Genomic DNA, 18,007 nt, shown 5'->3' with positions numbered 1-18,007 from the left:
CTTAAGTATGAATCCTGTGCGTTGGTACTCAGATGCGTAACGTATTTCCTTGGCCCTCGCTATTCGTGTTAATTCGGGTTCTGGAGGCTCTAGATACTACTTACTGTATGCGTCTCCTCCTATGGGCCAAAGTTCTTGACCACGAGCAGATTTGCCTGCGCCGCAGGCTGCGCGGTACTTGGGCCAGTCCTCTCTGCGCCAGAGGTGGTCAGCTGGGTCTCCCGATTCGCGGGCTCGCCGGGATCCCCAAGCCAGGCCCCTGACTGGTGGGGGAAGCAGACAGCCCCTGGCAGCAGCCCTGGGCTGGCCGGCTAATGGGAAGCAGCCCCGTCTGGCCGCCCCTTGGCCCTTGCGTCACCGTCACCGTCACGCCTGGACTATCGACCAAGTGCCCGCCTGACAGCCCTCGACTCTAACGTGCCATACTTACAACAGCATCATCATCACCATCGTCCTCCCGGGCATTCACATATCCCTTCGTGCCTACTTATCGCGAAGGGTCGGGATTCGTACCCACTCATTATTTTCTTTCCTTAGGTACACCTTGAGGGACCCAGCCCGACAGCTTCGAACCGGGGATCCGACCAGGTCGGCCCCGCTTAATTTGCACTACTGAAATAAGGGAAACCCCCGACCACCATCTTTCCTTGAATCCCGAGCATACAGAACCGGCATTTGGCTACGAGGAAATCACCATGTCCGATGCTGAAGCATCTCCGCTGCTGTCAGCGGAAGAGAACACGCCGCGACAGGAAGTCGACGGGACTGAGTCCACGCCGCTGCTCTCGGACTCGGTTGACTCTGGGCGTTACGATGGAGCTGAGCAAGAGCAACAAAGGGGCAACGACAGCGCGTCCGTCAGGTCGTACCGCAGCGATGGCTCTACGACGAAGCCTTCACGACGGAGATGGGCCTCGATCATCGCGATGGCCATTCTAGGCTTGCTCACAATCAGCATAATGTTTGGTGCTTTCTTCGTCCCCAAGGCCGTCGAGGAATACGCCAAGGAGGCTGCTGTACTCGAACCTACAAACCTCTCGCTCGAGTCCATCACTGCAAATGGGGTGCGCGCGCGCGTCCAAGCGAACTTCAAGCTAGATGGATCAAGAGTCGAGAACGAGCATGTCAGGAGGGTGGGACGTGTCGCAACATGGTTCGTCCGCGGACTGGGAATCGACGCTACTCGAGTAAATGTCTTTCTCCCAGAGTACGACAATATACGCCTCGGCAGCGCTGCCATACCGCCTCTCAACCTGAAGATCAACGGCGACATCACGGCCATCGATTTCGTTGCAGAGCTCATGCCCGGGGAAGCTGACGGCATACGTACTATCGCCAACGAGTGGCTGGAGGGCAGGCTGGGGAGGCTACGGGTGCAAGGAAAGGCCGACATCACTCTCAAGACGGGCATCATTCCCCTCGGCACGCACGCCGTGTCTGAAGCCCTCACTATTGAAGGTCAATCTCTCTACCAGTCCTTCGCGTCTCTGTACTTTGGGGAGAAAACGCTATTCTGAATTAACAATCTTGTTTTATTGTTACATTATCTCACCCCCTTGCTGCTTGTGAATCACCGGCTGATGAATCGTACAGGGGGCGACGTACCAAGCATTCCAGAGTATAACATCACCAAGGTCTTGTTCCGAGACATTGATAATCACACTGTGGCCGCGGATGTCACTATTGACGCGATGAACAAGTACCCCATCGAGGTGGTTGTCCCACCACTTGGGTTCGAAATTCTCGTGCCCAACTGCGGGATCAACGACCCATACATACTCGTTGCTGACGCCCTGACGGACCCCATCGGCATACGACCTCGAGAACTGGTCGTTGCTAGCGTCCACGGGGTGATTAGGCACCTTCCAGACGCGTTGACTCGGTTATGTCCCAACTCTGAATCGTCACCGTTGGACCGCTTCATCAAGGAATATCTTGGCGGGAAAGCTGCAACTGTCTTCGTGAGGGGCAAACAAACGCCCTCGCTCGGTACCCCTCAATGGGTTGATGAGATCTTGTCTCAGGTCACTGTACCGGTACCTTTCCCGGGTCGTACCTTTGATAACCTTATCCGCAACTTCTCCTTAACCGACGCACATTTCAGCCTGCCTGATCCGATGGCTGACCCCGACGACACTGCGTCAAATCCCACAGTGTCAGGAACTATCAATGTCATCGCTGGATTACCTAAGGATATGAATTTTGCCATCAACGTCACCAAAGTACGCGCATCTGCAGATGTCTTCTATAAGTCCAAAAAGCTTGGTGTTCTGGACGTGCACCAGTGGCGAGATGCAAACTCGACGAAAATCCAGGGCGACCCCGAGGACCCCGAGCTACAGATTACGTCTCGCATTGACGATGCACCTCTGAATGTGACAGACAGCGATGTTCTTACCGAGGTGATACAGACCTTGCTCTTTCAGGGGAAGTCGGTTCGTTTGGATGTCAAGGCTCTTGTCGATGTCAAAGTCCAAACAGTCCTCGGTCAGCTGGTTTTGAAGGATGTCCCCGCTGAGGGCAAGATTCCAGTAAAACGTCCGTCTTCTTCTTGGTGGTAGTGTTAGTATCCTTGAAACCGTCCGGTCTGTCAGGGCTGAACTTTCCTGCCTTGAGCCACTTTATTGAAGCAAACTCTAACGATGAAGCAGCTATCATGAAGAAGCCGTCGGGCGGATCAAAACAAGATCCGCTTCACAGTATCAACCCCAGGGTCGGCAGCATTATGATTATGAATACATCACCGGGTGCTATAGAGTTGCGCGCCCTTGTTAACTTTACCAACCCGTCACCTTATACCGCGCACATCCCATATGTCAACGCTCACATCCTCTGCAACGAGTCCGTCATCGGCGAAGTCATCGCGGAAGACCTCGACATTTCAAAAGGTAATAATACGAACCTCATCGTCACAGCAAAGTGGAACCCGTCGCTAGGTGGCGAGACAGCCAAGGTCATCGCGAGAAATTTACTGTCACAATACCTCTCTGGGCGGAATACGTCGCTTACTGTACGAGCGCACCGCAACAGCATACCGTCACAGCCGGCCCTTGGTGAGGCTTTATCACACCTGAACCTAACCGTGCCGACCCCACACCTCCAACTGCCTGGCGACGGCGACGGCGACGGCGACGGCGATGGGGACGGTGGCAGGGCAGGGCACTTCATTCGAGGCGCCACGTTCCACGTTGTCTCCTCCTCGGCAACCTTCACTCTCGCCAGCCCATTGCAGTACAACACCGTGTATATCGAGCATATCAACGCCACCGCGTTCTACAACCACACCGAACCGGTAGGCAAGATCATCTACGACCTGCCCATTGCTGCGCCACCTGGTCTGTCGCAGACTCCACGGCTGCCGGTAGACTGGAGCATCGGAAATGGTGACACGTACGACAAGATCAGAAATGCGCTTGGCGGGGGCTTGAAGCTCGACGCTAAGGCCGTCGTCGGACTGAGGATCGCAAACTGGAGGGAAACCGTCTGGTACGAAGGGCGGGGGATTGGCGCGCGTGTCAGGCTGTGAACGGCATACACAGTCACTTTACGTGATACCTTTTTCGGGGGCTCATTTATATACTGGTGGCTACCATTTTGAAATGGGAAAGGGCAGTGGATATGTAACCACCGGAAAGCCCTGGCGTTGGGATTGGCGTTCTCGAGGCCCCCAGAGAACATGTCTTATGTCAATAGAATAACCAGGCATCACCTAGTAAATCCCTCTCTACACTTACTGCATTGTGCTTTATATACTTCGTAGGTCATCGCTCCTCAACGGGATGAGCTTTGACTCCCGCGTGATAACTAAAGTACTCCGTGCACCCAGGGAATCAGCCACATGTGTAAGCATCACTTAAATGTGTACGAAATTGATAGGGTCGATGGCTTATTTAACTCAACCAAAGTGTTCTCGGATCCATACTGAGAGATCTGGCCAGGTGCATTGCCAGCTAGATACCGGACAGTGGTTGTCAGCCCTGCACCCCAGGGATGGTCCTTCACCGGCACATGCGATGCGGAAGCGTGGCTTTATTGTCAGCCCTACATTGCGGCAGATCACCCGCCAGATCTGCGGGGTGCATTAGCCTTGATCGTCTGACTGCTAAGTCGCATGCCAGGGGTAGAACATTGGTACTACTTGAGGTGCGTACTCCAGCGGGAGGAAGAGTAAGGACGTGGGAGTCCACGTGCTTGCTCAACTCGTTCCAGGTATAGATGCTATGAGTTACGTATCCAGACTATGACGATGACACTGGTGGTGGATGATTTATGGTGGCCTGGGGATTTGCGCTGTGCATGTGTAGAATGCTGCTGGAGAAAGGGGCGTATTTGTAATTAGATGTCAGTAGCATATGGACAAACATGTGTATGATGCTTGTGTGAAAATAATGTATCTGACAAGAGTCGGCCGCGTCCATACTCGGGTAGTGAATGTCAAAACTTCTCCTTGCTCGTATTCAATGACCCAGAACCAACTGTGCCTGTCGACGAGCAGACATGGACATCGTAGGCAGAAGACATCTGAGCTCCGTCCGGCAAGATTCAATGGCACAAGGTCAAGAACAGCTGACCATATGTATGTCTTAGGTGCGTTGGCTCACTGACCCCCACAAGGCCCTTCCAGACGACTGGTACTGAGGCCCGTTGGATGGACGACCGCAGCTCAACTGCCGGCAGCCTTTGTGTCACAGAGATAGGTTGCAAGGTACTGCAAGGGGATTCACTGCGAAACAGCGAGACACGGCTACTGACGTCAAAAGTAGCCAAAAGTTGAGGTTTTGAGAAAAGGTACAAGTGTAGCAAACAAACAGTTTGGTGAACGAGCGCTTGTACCAGCCTCCATCCAACCTTGGCCATACTGTCTGTTTCTTATCGCGCTTCCCCTTGTCCAAGGCACACCCTTTTCGTTTCTTGCGAAACGCAATCCCCCCTCCAACTGTTGTCGAAGCACCTGTGATGTTTGTCGGTTGCTGCCGTCTCGATCTCAACGTCGAGTGTATCGCAGCAACAAGAGCTGCCTGCGTCAGGATCGTTTCGAGTCGCATACCACTCGATTTGCGAACTTGATAGTCCATGAGGAAGGAGCGACCCCATCCCACCGCCAGCCAGGACCACTACAGCCACCACCTCGCCCAACCCCACCTGCCCAATCGACAAGATGTCCTCGTCCAGCAAGTCAGGGAAGGTACGATCGGTGGCAGACACCCCAATAACAATGAATTCTCCCCGAGGGGCGATCAAGATGGAAACCTCACTCCCATCCAGCTCCAAGGTGTCAAAGAAGGGTGGAAGCCAGCCAGCCGATCCACCCCCCAACGACGCTGGGTATGAGCCTGACGCAGACGATTCGGCCAATGAAGATACCGAGGTGGAGGTAATCGTTAATGACTCCGATCTGAACATGCCTTCCAACCGTCAGCGCCCGCCGCCCAGGCGAGAGGCCGACATGAGCTCCATCATCACCGCCGCCCAGAGGGCCGAGCTCAGCACCCTAGTCGAGGCCATCATGGAGAAGATCAGCGTCCAGGTCCAGAAGCCTTTCTCATTCCTCAACCACCCCCTCGCCCAAAAGAACCGAGTTCAGATCTGGAATTATGGTCCCTGCATGGAGGCCGCCCTGGCTTCTGTCGATCCTAATGCTGAGTCTCCAGCCGACGGCGTTGTGGTTTATGGGTATTGCAAGCCTGGCATGTCAAGCCAGGAACAACCCGACGCCGGAGTCACCTCAGATCCAGGTGAGACCGAAGCCACTCCAGACCCTGACCAAGCCCAGGGCCAAGACGCAGGCAATACCGATGGTGGTGCTGATGATGATGGCCAAGTCCCTTCCATCGTCATCCCCGAAATCGGTGCCAGTACCGTCGAGGGCGCGGTGCCGTCCATGTCTGAGCTGCAGAAGGATGTCAGCTCCTATTTCGGAAAGTGGAAGGCCGCATTTCAGAAGCGATTCAATGACTTCGTCGTGCCCAAGTTTCCCGTTTCCAATACCGGACCGCCCGGGCAGGGCCAGGGCACTCCCCGTGGAGGCGCAGCTGGAGCTGGTCCTTTGGGTAGGACCCAGCAACCACAACAAGGTAAGTCGATACCGTCTATCTGAAGATGCCCAAGGCATAGTCAGCCCCTTGCTCGTTTGGTCCTGTCCATTGGGCCCCCAAAGCAAAAGGCAGACACTGCCTCAAAATTCAACCTGCTGCAGCGAAAGGCAGTTCACTGACCCGTCGTAGCAATCAAAGGCATTGCCTATCAGGCCGACCTAAATCTGTTACGACGTTTCCAGCCAGCCCAGACGTCCCTGAGCACTCTTCCAGTTGACAAGAGGCGCCTGCTACTCCACTCCATCATGCTCATGCTGTTGTCCACAGAGCATTACATCGCATACGCCCGCATATTCATGATGTATCTCGCGTCCTCGCTGCATATTCCCATGTATGCCTTGGTTGAGGACGAGAATCGTGTCGCCCGATGTCTTGGCAACATATACAAGGCCCTGTGCGACGAGTCTGAGAAGTGCGAGGCCGAGGAACAGAAGAGAATCGAGGAGCTCAAGACGGTGAATGAGTGCAAGAAGCCGGAGCCTGTCGAGAACAACGACACCACGGATGCCGAGGACACCAAGGCGGTCCAGGAGGCCAAGCAGGTGCAAGGAACCAAGCCGGTCAAGGAGAGTAAGCCTTCCAAGAAGTATCGCCCCGTCACGAATCCAGCCCAGGCGGGTACCGCCCTTCTGGCTGCTGGACTCGGCATGATACCCGCTGGACAGGGCCTCCCAGCAGTCAGCCTCCCGCCTGTCACGGTGGCTAATCTGCTCGGTTCTTTGAGTGACAATGAGAGCGCGCTTGCCACGTTTTTCGGAGTTAACCCCAGCCGACCGTCCGCCAAGTCCATAGACAGCTTCGCACTCATACTCCAAGACATTGGTTTCATCCCGCTACAGGGCCCCAAGGAGCCTGGCTTTCAATGCCAGAAGGACCTTGCGCCCGAGGACAGGCGAATGCGCCTTGTCCTGTGCGTCAACGGCCTGCTCACAACCCAAGACGACGTTTGCAGTCCTTGGAAGTGCCTTGGATCTCAGAACGAGGTTTATGCTGTTCGCTGGGAAACCGAAACTCTCGAGAAGATTGGCAGCGCTTTTGAAACTTTGCTCAAGAGTAAGGCATGGGCTGAGTGTCGAAAGGAGCTCAGTCGTACACCCAGTAAGCTCAAGACCCTTCCCACGGGCCCTCATACGTAGGCTAACCAATCCAGTCCTGACCAAAATGCTCCTTTACGACTGGCCGAGTTCCCTCCTGAGATCGAGCAAAGTCGTTGATAATGCCTGGATCATGGGCATGACACGCAGCACCAAGCTCTCCTCTTGTTTGTCCGACTTGATTACAGGGCATCTCCATGGTGAGCGAGGGCTCAGCCTCATCGGATATGGTGTTGGTGCTCGCGCGATATACCTGACTCTTACATACTTGGCCGAGAGAAAGCTGTACGGCCTGGTTGACTCGGTTGTCCTGATGGGTGCCCCGGTTCCCGGCGATACTGGCACCTGGACCGCCCTGAAGAGCGTCGTGACGGGCCGTTTTGTCAATGTCTTCGCCAAGAATGATTACATGCTTGCATTCGCCTCGAGGAGTGGACCCAGTTACTTTGGCGTGGCCGGCCTGGCGTGCATCGAGGGCGTGGGAGGCGTTGAGAATCACGATGTGTCCGATATCCTGGATGCCCATGTGCAGTACCCATCCCTCGTCGGCGGGATACTCCAGCGAATAGGCTGGGATGAGCTCGAAATCACAGCTCCTCCTCCCCAAAAGCCGGTCGCACAGTCCCCGTCCCCCGCGCCGAAAGTCCCTGTTCCTCCGGGTAACCGGTCCGGCCAGGCCCAGCACACTCCGGGTCAGGGACGTGGACGCGGGCGTGGACACACACCCGGATTTCCCGAGAACAAGGAGAACGCCCAACCACAGGGACGTGGTGGAAAGAATGGTCGCAGCAACAGCGATAGACGCTTCGCTGGTCAGCCAGGAAAGACGAGCCTTAAGTAGGACCGGCATCGCAAATATCCTGGCCTCGATGGTCGGAGGCCAAATTTCGAGGACAAGGTTCGTGGCCATGGACGTGGCTATGGTCATGAGCAAGGGCACTGCGAGTTGCGTGCTCAGCCTGGTCGCGGCGCATATGGCACTCTGTCACGACCCGGAAATGGGCAATGCTCCAGGGTGCCACCACTACCGGATGATAGGCATCGCGACTCGACGACTGCCACGGGGGAGCGACTTCATCACGCATGACACTTAATCCTAGGTCTGTACATTAACTAAAGAAGGCTAGGGACGGTGCACCAGGGTTGGGTTCACTGGTCTTGCACCTCTACTCACCCTATCACTCCGGCATCAAACGGCATGGCATATTCGGCATTGACAGGGAGTCGAGGTACAGGCGTGAGGCAGGTTCCAGAAGAGGATCAAAACGATTGTAGCATCAGGGCAAGGCTTAGCATCGATGAGGTCGGTTCCACAGTGTTGAAAAGTTTCGGCTTCAAAGGAGTTTTAAAATCGGGAGGCTCAGTTTGGGAGTTTGGCATCCTTCGGAGTCATGAGTGGCCACATAGACTAAGCAACTCAATCAAGTCGTACCGTGATGGCAGCTTCAGAGCCCGTAGAAAGCAGCTCCCGGGAGTTGGTATCAGCAAAAGACGCTCGCAAGCCTGGCTACTTCCCTTCGGTGACTATGTGAATGACTGCCTCGAGAATGGAAGCTCGTCGAGTGCCGGGCAGGTTCGTTGGTCAGACATCTTTTCAGAACGCACGGGCGCGGGAATTGCGTCCATGCCAATCCCAGTGCAGCTTCAGGCCTCCTTCTCAGCCCCTTTGCCACTAGCAACAACGAAGTAGCTCCTATGTCTCCTCTCCACGGTGGCAGCTTCAACCAGCCTCTCCTCCTCGGACTGCACCCTCTCCTGGGCGTCTCTGACCCTCCGCGGCCTCCGCCTATACCCGACGGTAGTCTCCCGGGACAGGGCCTCCCGCAGGGTTTCCAGGGTGACGGTGGACTCGGCGACGCCGGCGGAGGTCTCGTCGCGGATGCTCCGCAGTGGCTCGCAGCCGCTGGTGTCGACGGACTGGATGTCGCACACAAAGTGCAGCTGGGACCGGAGGGTCGTGAGCATGCGCTCCTTGTCGGCGGGGTTGTCCGGGGGCGGCAGGGCGGACAGGCGCAGGAGGTGGTCCAGTGTTGCTGTTGTGATCTCCTCACCCGATGTGGTCTCCTCCCCCGAGGTTGGGGAGGCGGGGAGGAGGGAGCGGACGGACCAGGTTGGGTTAGCGAATATGGCGGTGAGGTCTGGGGATTCTTGGGGGTAGTGCTGGTGTGAGGGTGAGGTTGAGGTTGAGGGCGATATTGAGGCATGAGGCTCTTGGGGGCTGTTGTCCCACTGGCCCAAGGAGGGCTGTGATGATTCGGGGCCAGCCGCTGCTGGTCCTTGTTGTTGTGACATGCATCGTCGGCAGATCCATGGTGTCGGTGTTGCTGGAGTGGCCGCCCAGGCCTGAATCTGGAGGCCCGAGGCCATGAACGGCCTCCTCAAGAGAAGGCGACCTGGACCCATTGCTGAGGATTCTCACTCTCGGGAGTGGCTGGGAAGTCTTCCTCCAGTAAACTGAGAAATTGGCTATCAGAATGAGTCTTAATGGTATTAATAGTGACTCTTTGTTGGAGACGCTTTGTATGCACACGGGCTGGAGCCTCGTGGTGGTGAAGATATCGGACGTGTGGTGGTTTACAGCATGCTACGGTCAAGCTCGACGGGTCGAGGTGAGAGGTGAGAGACGAGTGATGGGGTGCGATTGGCCAAGTGCTTTCACTGGGGTCCAGATGTCCTCAGTGCCGCGCGCCGGAACCAGGGACGTACCTGTGCCATGGAACGGGGGTGCAGCGCAGCCAAGAGAAGAGGTACAGCTACTTCAGGAGGCGGAGCACCCCACCCATCTGATGCGCTGCGGCCGTGGTGCGGCGTCATACCTGAGCTTCACGGCCAGCCAACGACCAACCCACTCTGTCCCCAAGATAGATAGACCGTCACCCTGTATACTTTTCTTAGACCACATTCCTGCATCCTATCCAAGACAGCCGCTCCCATACGACTACCGAGCTCATCCACCTTTCTGATACCGAGCCCACAGCGTCTTCTGATTCCCCGCCAGTCCCATACAACCCCTCATCCCGACGGCAGACCTCTGAACACACTCTGCGACAATGGCGCAGGATCCTCGGGCATTGCTGCAAAAGGTGAGCTGGCCTTTGTCGCAACAAATCGGGGAGGCGCCTCCGAAGCTAACCACCCTCCGTAAAGGCAGACAAGCTACTCTCCAGCGCATCTGGAGGCTTCGGCTTCTTTGGCAACAAGGAGGGCAAGTATCAGGATGCCGCCGACCTGTACAACCAGGCTGCAAACGCATACCGGATGCAGAAAAACAGTGAGTTCTTCCGCCTGGGCGCCCCTACCAGTCTGAGGTTCACGGCGGGCGGGCGGGAGCTAACTGTCGTCCAGACCGAGAAGCAGGGCAAGCATTTGAGAAGGCTGCGCAAGTCCAGCTCAACAACCTGAAGGATCCAGACGACGCCGCCAACACATACGTCGATGCGTTCAAGGTCTACCGACAGGACAACCCCGAGGATGCGGCTCGGTGTCTAGACTTCTCTATCAACCAGTACTGTACCAAAGGCAACTTCCGGAGGGCGGCGTCACACAAGGAGAACCTGGGCGACCTGTTCGAGAACCAACTGGGCGACATGAAGCGGGCCCTCGAGGCGTACGAGGCCGCTGCTGGGTGGTATGAGAGCGATGGAGCTGCTGCGTACGTGGAACGCTTTTTCTAACAGGGGCGTCCGAGGGACACACTGACTGAGACTTGACTGCAGCCTCGCGAACAAGCTTTACCTGAAGGTTGCCGACCTTGCCGCCCTCGACGGCGACTACCACAAGGCGATCGAGAACTACGAGAAGGTGGCGGCGCAGTCCATCAACAATAACCTGATGCGCTACAGCGTCAAGGAGTATTTCCTCAAGGCGGGCATCTGCCACCTCGCCACCGGCGACCTGATCGGCACCAACCGGGCGCTCGAGAAGTACCGCGACATGGACCCCGCCTTCGGCACGCAGCGCGAGCACCAGCTGCTGGTGGACGTAATCGGCACCATCGAGAACGGCGACTCGGAGGGCTTCGCCGACAAGCTCTACGCCTACGACCAGATGAGTAAGCTCGATAAGTGGAAGACTACCTTACTGCTCAGAGTGAAGGGCAATATCCAGCAAGGCGCCGAAGGCGAAGAGGACGAGTTCTCTTAGATTTTGGCCAGACAGGGCTTGTGGGGGGATTTTGACCTTTCCTTTACTTGATTCCCTTTCTTTTGCTGTCGAGGCGTTAGGATTGCAGCATTACAGACGTTCACTCAGTTGTTAGGCAGGTTGCCACCCGTGTTCATATCACTGGGCATAAACAGTCCCTGTGGACTCCATGCGAGGTATACACTCCACGCCAATATACAATCTATTTGGAGCCGTCCGGGCAGCTACAGTGACCTGGTATTAGCTTCATGCAGACAGATCATGTGAGTATGGCCGTGGCCAGCGACTTCGCCATGACCTGAGGATTGACCGATGTGGCTTCACATGGATATTCATCGAGACAGATTGTGTGGGAGATACCATAAGCTCTACTCTGGCAACATCATACGGGCATGTGCCTTGGGCCGCAATCTTCAGGTCACCCTTTCGAAATGGTGTGGAATTTTGGAGCTAGCATTCTATGCTTCCAGACTTGCAGATAGACAGCCGAATCCTACAGCAGCTCTAGGGTGGACGGCTGAAGCCTGACTAACCCAACGCCTTGATCTCATTTGTATGTGCTGCATTTCGTTCAGCACCAATGATCAACGATGCATGCAGAGCAAATGCCCCAGTACCGACTCCAGGAACCAGCGGCTGTAACAGCACAGTCATAGCAGATGGAGCTTCCTTCTTCTCCACAGCGCGGGCAAGCCCACGCTAGCAGTGAAAAGGGGTGGTTCGCGTCACTCGGAGACAGTGTGATACCGAGGACACAGTGGAGGTCGGCCATGAGCAAGCTCAGAGGACCGACCACCAGGTTTGCCAAAAATGAGTATAATCGTGATCATGCCCCATTGGAGCAATCTCAGGGATTAAACTGAGAAGAACAGATACTACACTTGATCTAAGCCATAATGGCAAAGAGAGCTGGGGAGGAAAGAGGAGAAGGGGGAGGGAGGAAAAGGGCGAGGGAGCCCGATATTTATATTCAGGGGCCTGGGATTCTGCCGCTCATGGCTGACTGCGGACGGTTTCTCACCACCTAACTGTCCACTGCGCGCCTAAGAAGTGTGTAAAAGGAGTCATCTGTCCTGTGTAGGCAGCAGCTCCTGCTGCCTGGTGCGATGAGAGAGACCGTGCCACTTACACTGGTATTGTTCCACGCTACCTGGCTACCCAGGTGCTTAGGTATCTAATAAATGGCCTTGCAAGGAAGTTTCTATCAGCTCTCCGGTATTGGGATGGCCTGCTGTTGAATCTGGCAGCGTCCAAGTAGTATATCTCCCAAATGTTAGGGTGCAAAAGCAGGTGTAAATTATAGTTGAAGTTCCGTCGGCGACAGCCTTGTTAGCCTACCTAGGTACCTGGGTACGGAGCACCGACGCTTGCTTGGTTACCGCCCAGCCGTCTCCGCCTACCTTTTCCGGGCGGACCTGGCAGAACCCTGTCAAGCTTATCGTGGATAAGGCCCCACCGCCAAAAACTTTCTGGGGCTTTTGAGTCCCGCGGCGCAACAGTGAGGGTTCGCAACATCAGACCGTCCTCAGTTTCCTGGCTAAGAATCACGATGTCTGCCCCAGGTCTGGCCGAGAAGCTTGACAAGATTCGGTCTCCGAATCTGCAAAGCCAGCAGCAGGTCAGTTCACCTACAATTGGGCCCAGTCCTCCTCGCGCATAACTACGTGGAAAACTAACTTGTACTTCTTCAGACATCCGTTATCTTGCGAGCAGTCGAGTCGACTCTGAAAGAGCAAAACTCCGAGCCCACGCCAACAGCGTATTTTGCGGCTCTTCTTGCACTTCTTGGTCAAACCCCTCCAGGCGGCCAGAAGAAAGACCTCGCGACAGCAATTGTATACCTCCTCGACGTCGTCACGCCCTTCGCCCCACAACCTCTCCTCCGCGCCAGGTTCACCCAGATCCTGCAACTCCTCGCCCCTGTCGTATCACAACCTGAAGCAGATGCACCTCTTCTCAGGCCATCGATTGGATGCTTAGAGTCCCTCCTGTTGGCGCAGGACTCGGCATCATGGGAGCTCACCGTCTCAGAAATGGGCCCTCGAAGTGCCGTCTCGGGTCTTCTGAACCTCTCACTTGACCCACGTCCCAAGGTCCGAAAGCGAGCGCAAGAAGCCCTCAGAAATGTTCTCAAGAACCCTCCGCCTACACCGTCTCTTGACCACCCCGCAGCCGACATGTGCGCTGAGGCAGCCATGATGAGCCTGACCGAGCTGGCAGAAAGCGCGACCCGCTCGCGCAAGAACAAGAAGGCCGGCGATAAGAGCCAGGATCCAGTCACAATCCATGCTCTTCAGCTGATTAAGACCATTGCGAGCGGAAGTGGAGGTTGGCCGAGCAAGAAGATAGAGGCCTTGTGCGAGCTCCTCATCGGCATTGCCCGGACTGGAAACGAGCACATGACCATGGCTATTTTTGAGATATTCGACATGATATTCGAAGGAATGGCCGCGGACGAAGTGGCTTCGGCAAAACTACCCCGATTGCTCGAGATTATCTCCGAGCTGCGCCCCGCGTCGGACGACACACAACTCCTCCCATCGTGGATAGCCATACTGTCGCGAGGCTACGAGGTCTCCGCCCAAATCGAGCCGGAAGACACTTTCATGAAACTCCCAGAGCTGTTTTCATTAATCTCCTCATTCCTTGAGTCATCGTCAGAAAATATTCGGATTTCGGCATCCGAGTGCCTGGTGTCGTTCCTTGCAACCTGCATACCGAATCAGGTCATATTAGATCCCTCTGTCTACGACGAGAAGACGCTGGAAAAGGTCGTCAAAGTGGTAGAAGGCCTTTTCCGCGTCAAATACCAAGCAGCATGGGCAGAGACCTTCAAGGTCGTAGGAGCAATGTTCGACTGCCTTCGATGGAGGGCCCACCCTTACCTCCTCAACGTGACGAAGATTGTGGGGGACATGAGAGGAAGCGACTCTTTCGCCAACAAGCAGGAAGCCGATGAGGTGCTCGGCAAGGCTATCAGGGCAATGGGACCCGATGCGGTTCTCGAAATCCTCCCACTGAACTTGGCCAAACCGACAAAGGGGCAGGCTGGCAGGGCTTGGTTGCTGCCCCTGCTCAGAGACTACACGGCAAACACGAAACTTGCGCACTTCCGTTCCGAACTTGTACCCCTGAGTGAGCTGATGTTCCAGAGGGTGTTGGATCATGGGGGTTCGGAGAAGACCATGGAGATCAAGATCTTCGAAACCGTGGTCCATCAGATCTGGTCTATCCTGCCGGGTTATTGTGACCTGCCTCTCGATCTCTGCGATGCCTTCGACCAGTCTTTTGCCGAATTACTAGCTAACCTTCTTTATCAAAAGGTGGAGCTCCGCCTCGATATCTGCAAGGGCCTCAGGGCACTTGTTGAGTCGAACCAAGCGATTGCGTCGGTTGAGGAAGAAGATGATCTTATCCTCCAAAGTCGTGTGACCAAACAGCAGGCGCGAAAGAACCTCGAGTACATGGGCACTTTGGCTGGCAACTTCCTGGCGGTCTTGTTCAACGTCTACGGACAAACATTGCCGCACTCACGCGGTTCGATCCTCCAGACCATCAATGCTTACTTGAGTATAACGCCAGCGGCCGAGCTCATGGAGACATTTGACCGAGTCTGCAAAATGCTGGCGTCCTCATTGCAAGAGGCAGCTTCCAAGACGGAAAAAGAGGGAAAGAAAGGAGGGAACGACAAGATGCCCGCCACCACCCACACTCTCATGGACCTCGTCATCACAATGTCTATTTATCTACCCAGGGAAAGTTTTGCAGCGCTGTTCGAGATATCCTCAGTCGTCATTATGAAAGACAACGACCCACAGCTACAGAAGAAAGCCTACAAGCTTATTCCTCGCCTGGCGGAGTCCGATATTGGGAGGACTGCTTTGCAGGAGCGACAAGCCGAGCTGCAGGCCTTGATACTGTCCAGTGGGGAGAAGTGCTCTGCTCCGGCCCGCCGAGAACGGTTGGCAGCGATGTCTGCTATGGTCCCGTTTATTCCAAACGACTCGCTGCACTTCATCCCGGCGGTTCTTTCTGAGGTCGTGATTGGATGCAAAGAGCAAAACGAACGGGCGCGATCAACAGCCTTTGAGCTTTTAATCCTTTTGGGGAAGAAGATGGAGTCAGCCACCGGTGCAACTATCGACAACAGCAAGGTTCCTCACATGCCCAATGACGCCCCATCGGCAACCGCGAACATCGAGGAGTTTTTCACCATGGTGAGCGCCGGCCTTGCTGGTAGCACGCCGCACATGATATCCGCCTCCATCACCGCAATCAGTCGCATTCTCTACGACTTCAAGGAGTCTTTGAGCCCCGAGACCCTCGCCGAGATTGTACAAACTATGGACTTGTTCTTGACGTCGAACAACCGTGAGATAGTCAAGAGTGTCCTTGGGTTCGTGAAAGTATGTGTCATCAGCCTTCCCAAGGAACTAGTGGAGCCAAGACTGGGCACACTTATTCCTAACCTCATGGTCTGGAGTCACGAACACAAGGGTCACTTCCGTGCAAAGGTCAAGCACATTCTTGAGAGGATGATCCGCAGATTTGGATTTGAGGGTGTGAACAAGAACTGCCCAGAAGAAGACCGAAAGCTCGTCAACAACATTCGCAAGACGAAGGAACGGAGCAAGAGGCAGAAGGATGCCGCCAAGGAAGATGGCGAGGAGGCTGACGGGCCAAAGCGAGGCAGGAGGACCTTCGACAGCGAGTTTGATAAGGCTCTTTACAGCAGTAGTGAGGATGAGGCCGAGTCAGACGACTCTGATGACGAGCCGGCAACTAGGGGGAAGGAGGGCAAGCAGCAGAAGGGCAAGGCCTACATCGTTGAGGACGAGGACGAGCCGCTTGATCTGCTCGACCGCGGGGCATTGGCCAGCATCTCGTCGACGAAACCAGTCAAGATGCGCGGTCCGAACAAGTCGAGGGCAAAGGTTGACCTCGACGGCAAGCTCATCCTCGGCGAGGAGAATGCGGGTGATGACGAGATGGATATCGATGCCGGCCCGGCCGGGGAGAGCGGCATCAACGCTTACGTCTCCGCGCTCAAGGGCAAGGACGCCCCGAAGAAAGGCCTGCGGGGCAAGCTCAAGTGGTCGAACAAGAAGGGCCAGGATGATAATGACGATGAGGATGGCATGGATGTCGATGAGAATGATGCGGTTGCTATCAAGTCAAAGATAAGCAAGGGCAACGGCAAGCCGCAACGTGGAGGTGCTCATGCCCGTGGGAACAGGTCTGGCAAGGGCATCGCGGCAGGGCGAAGAGGACTAGGCGAAGACAAGCGGCGTGGCCCGCCCTCAAACGGCAGGGTGATGAAGCCCAGGGGGGGGCGCAGGTGAACGACCATATCCCCTTCCTTGGGGTATCAGGCCCGCCACATAAAGCACAAAGGCGACCTTCCTACTCTTTATGATCTAGGACTGCCTGATGTCGCCATGGCAAGCTGCTTTACAAGTACCGGCGTTCTGTGAGATATCTGAATCAAAAGTCATATCCTTGTTCATTCCGATACTGCTACAGTCCGGCTGCATCCTCACAGCTATTGTTTGCATTTACATTGAAAATCATCAATACAACCTCACTGTACCACGCAACGCCTTTATGGAACGCCTCGACCTAGCCATTTATGCCCAGCCAGGCAGCTTGTAAACCCGCTCGCTCGCTTAACGAAACTTGCTGAAAATCACCGCGACAATCAAAAGAACCAGAATCGTGATGATGGCGATTGTGATCACCCGATTTGTAGCCATCCTGCAGATCCATCGTTAGCATGCTGAGGAACCCCGATCCAGAAAGGGGTGTGTAGGAGTGCCACAGTACCTACGCGCCATCCCCCTCAGCGTCTTGACGCTCCGGTCGACGTAGCCCTCCGAGTCCAGCAGGGTGTCGTTAGTATGCTGGATGGTCTCGCGCTGGCGGTGTAGGTCGGCGAGGGTGGAGGCGCCGATGGCCTCGGTCTCGTTGGCCAGCCTCTGGGAGGCCTTGAGGCGCTGGGTGCTACGGTCGAGCCTGTCGGAGCCACGCAGCAGCTGCTGGCGCTGCTCGAGCTGCACGTCGTTGGGGTCGTCCGAGTAGCGCTCGCGGCTCCCGAACAGGGCGGACCGGTCCTCGGCAAGGGTCCGCAGCTTCCGTTGGGACTGGTCGATGGTCGTCTGCATGTCGCGGAAGCGCTGGTTCGCCTTTGTGCGGGCCGAGGTGGGTATGTTTTGCTTTTCGAGCTGCATCTGTCCGAGCTGCGATTTTTAAGAGACGATATGTCAGCTTGTCATCCTACTTGCGTATCTGCTTGTCTGTGTGTCTGTTCATGGCGAAAACCCAGGGACTCGGGCTCGATGGGGACGGCCACTGACCAGTTCTTCTGCCTCCTCGAGTGCCCGCTCGGCCTGGCTGATGGCGGCCTTGCGCGGCTCACCGCTCAGCTCTGGTATCTGGTCCAGCTTCTGTTGCAGGTCGGCCTGCACGAGCCTGAACTCGGCAGAGTAGCTCTCGAAGAGCTCTGACCCGGCGTCGGTGTCGAGAGGATTCGACATGATTGATGGAGCAGAAACGGCGGCGAGTGCGGAAGCGGAAGCGGAAGGGCGCGGCGAGCCTATCTCTTGGCCGTGAGGCAGTGTGGGGGGAAGCGATGCGCAGGGTATCGTATCGTTAAAGACTGAGGGTGGCGAGCGAATT

At 55.7% G+C, this 18,007-nt stretch overlaps 6 protein-coding genes across 6 annotated transcripts; 4 read left to right on the top strand and 2 right to left on the bottom strand.

Moving 5' to 3' along the window:
• The first annotated feature begins 252 nt into the window (after positions 1–252).
• On the top strand, positions 253–3,733 carry KVR01_009768 (uncharacterized protein). Its single transcript, XM_044789131.1, has 3 exons — positions 253–1,458; positions 1,594–2,538; positions 2,652–3,733. The coding sequence occupies exons 1-3, from the start codon at positions 696–698 to the stop codon at positions 3,524–3,526; spliced, it is 2,583 nt and encodes an 860-aa protein (XP_044641016.1). The 5' UTR covers positions 253–695; the 3' UTR covers positions 3,527–3,733.
• Positions 3,734–5,158: 1,425 nt separating this feature from the next.
• Positions 5,159–8,030, top strand: KVR01_009788 (uncharacterized protein; the record flags this gene model as incomplete). The annotated part of the gene is made up of 4 exons (XM_044781648.1): positions 5,159–5,171; positions 5,232–6,050; positions 6,225–7,193; positions 7,246–8,030. 4 exons carry the CDS (start codon positions 5,159–5,161, stop codon positions 8,028–8,030), a joined length of 2,586 nt encoding a protein of 861 aa, XP_044641036.1.
• Positions 8,031–8,833: 803 nt separating this feature from the next.
• On the bottom strand, positions 8,834–9,592 carry KVR01_010030 (uncharacterized protein; the record flags this gene model as incomplete). Its single annotated transcript, XM_044792946.1, has 1 exon — positions 8,834–9,592. One exon carries the CDS (start codon positions 9,590–9,592, stop codon positions 8,834–8,836), a length of 759 nt encoding a protein of 252 aa, XP_044641278.1.
• Positions 9,593–9,993: 401 nt separating this feature from the next.
• On the top strand, positions 9,994–12,487 carry KVR01_009928 (uncharacterized protein). Its single transcript, XM_044787585.1, has 4 exons — positions 9,994–10,272; positions 10,337–10,460; positions 10,535–10,841; positions 10,906–12,487. The coding sequence occupies exons 1-4, from the start codon at positions 10,240–10,242 to the stop codon at positions 11,330–11,332; spliced, it is 891 nt and encodes a 296-aa protein (XP_044641176.1). The 5' UTR covers positions 9,994–10,239; the 3' UTR covers positions 11,333–12,487.
• Positions 12,488–12,881: 394 nt separating this feature from the next.
• KVR01_009931 (mRNA-binding protein RRP12) lies at positions 12,882–16,674 on the top strand (the record flags this gene model as incomplete). Its single annotated transcript, XM_044790352.1, has 2 exons — positions 12,882–12,950; positions 13,024–16,674. 2 exons carry the CDS (start codon positions 12,882–12,884, stop codon positions 16,672–16,674), a joined length of 3,720 nt encoding a protein of 1,239 aa, XP_044641179.1.
• Positions 16,675–16,749: 75 nt separating this feature from the next.
• On the bottom strand, positions 16,750–17,865 carry KVR01_009818 (uncharacterized protein; the record flags this gene model as incomplete). Its single annotated transcript, XM_044790940.1, has 4 exons — positions 16,750–16,811; positions 17,004–17,086; positions 17,156–17,568; positions 17,686–17,865. The coding sequence occupies 4 exons, from the start codon at positions 17,863–17,865 to the stop codon at positions 16,750–16,752; spliced, it is 738 nt and encodes a 245-aa protein (XP_044641066.1).
• Between the last annotated feature and the right edge of the window lie 142 nt (positions 17,866–18,007).

The sequence above is a fragment of the Diaporthe batatas genome (assembly GCF_019321695.1).
Source record: "Diaporthe batatas strain CRI 302-4 chromosome Unknown Contig00012, whole genome shotgun sequence".
Taxonomy (NCBI): Eukaryota; Fungi; Ascomycota; class Sordariomycetes; order Diaporthales; family Diaporthaceae; genus Diaporthe; species Diaporthe batatas.
The sequence above is the reverse complement of the archived record's forward strand: the minus strand, read 5'-3'. Positions and strand labels throughout refer to the sequence as shown.

What these genes read in the sequence shown, in the direction of transcription:
- KVR01_009768 (XM_044789131.1), top strand. Translation starts at nt 696, where the DNA reads ATGTCCGATGCTGAAGCATCTCCGCTGCTGTCAGCGGAAGAGAACACG. An exon ending in TGAAGCCCTCACTATTGAAG is followed by an intron (nt 1,459 to 1,593) that starts GTCAATCTCTCT and finishes TGAATCGTACAG; the next exon opens with GGGGCGACGTACCAAGCATT. An exon ending in GGGCAAGATTCCAGTAAAAC is followed by an intron (nt 2,539 to 2,651) that starts GTCCGTCTTCTT and finishes ACGATGAAGCAG; the next exon opens with CTATCATGAAGAAGCCGTCG.
- KVR01_009928 (XM_044787585.1), top strand. Translation starts at nt 10,240, where the DNA reads ATGGCGCAGGATCCTCGGGCATTGCTGCAAAAG. An exon ending in CTCGGGCATTGCTGCAAAAG is followed by an intron (nt 10,273 to 10,336) that starts GTGAGCTGGCCT and finishes CCCTCCGTAAAG; the next exon opens with GCAGACAAGCTACTCTCCAG. An exon ending in GAGAGCGATGGAGCTGCTGC is followed by an intron (nt 10,842 to 10,905) that starts GTACGTGGAACG and finishes ACTTGACTGCAG; the next exon opens with CCTCGCGAACAAGCTTTACC.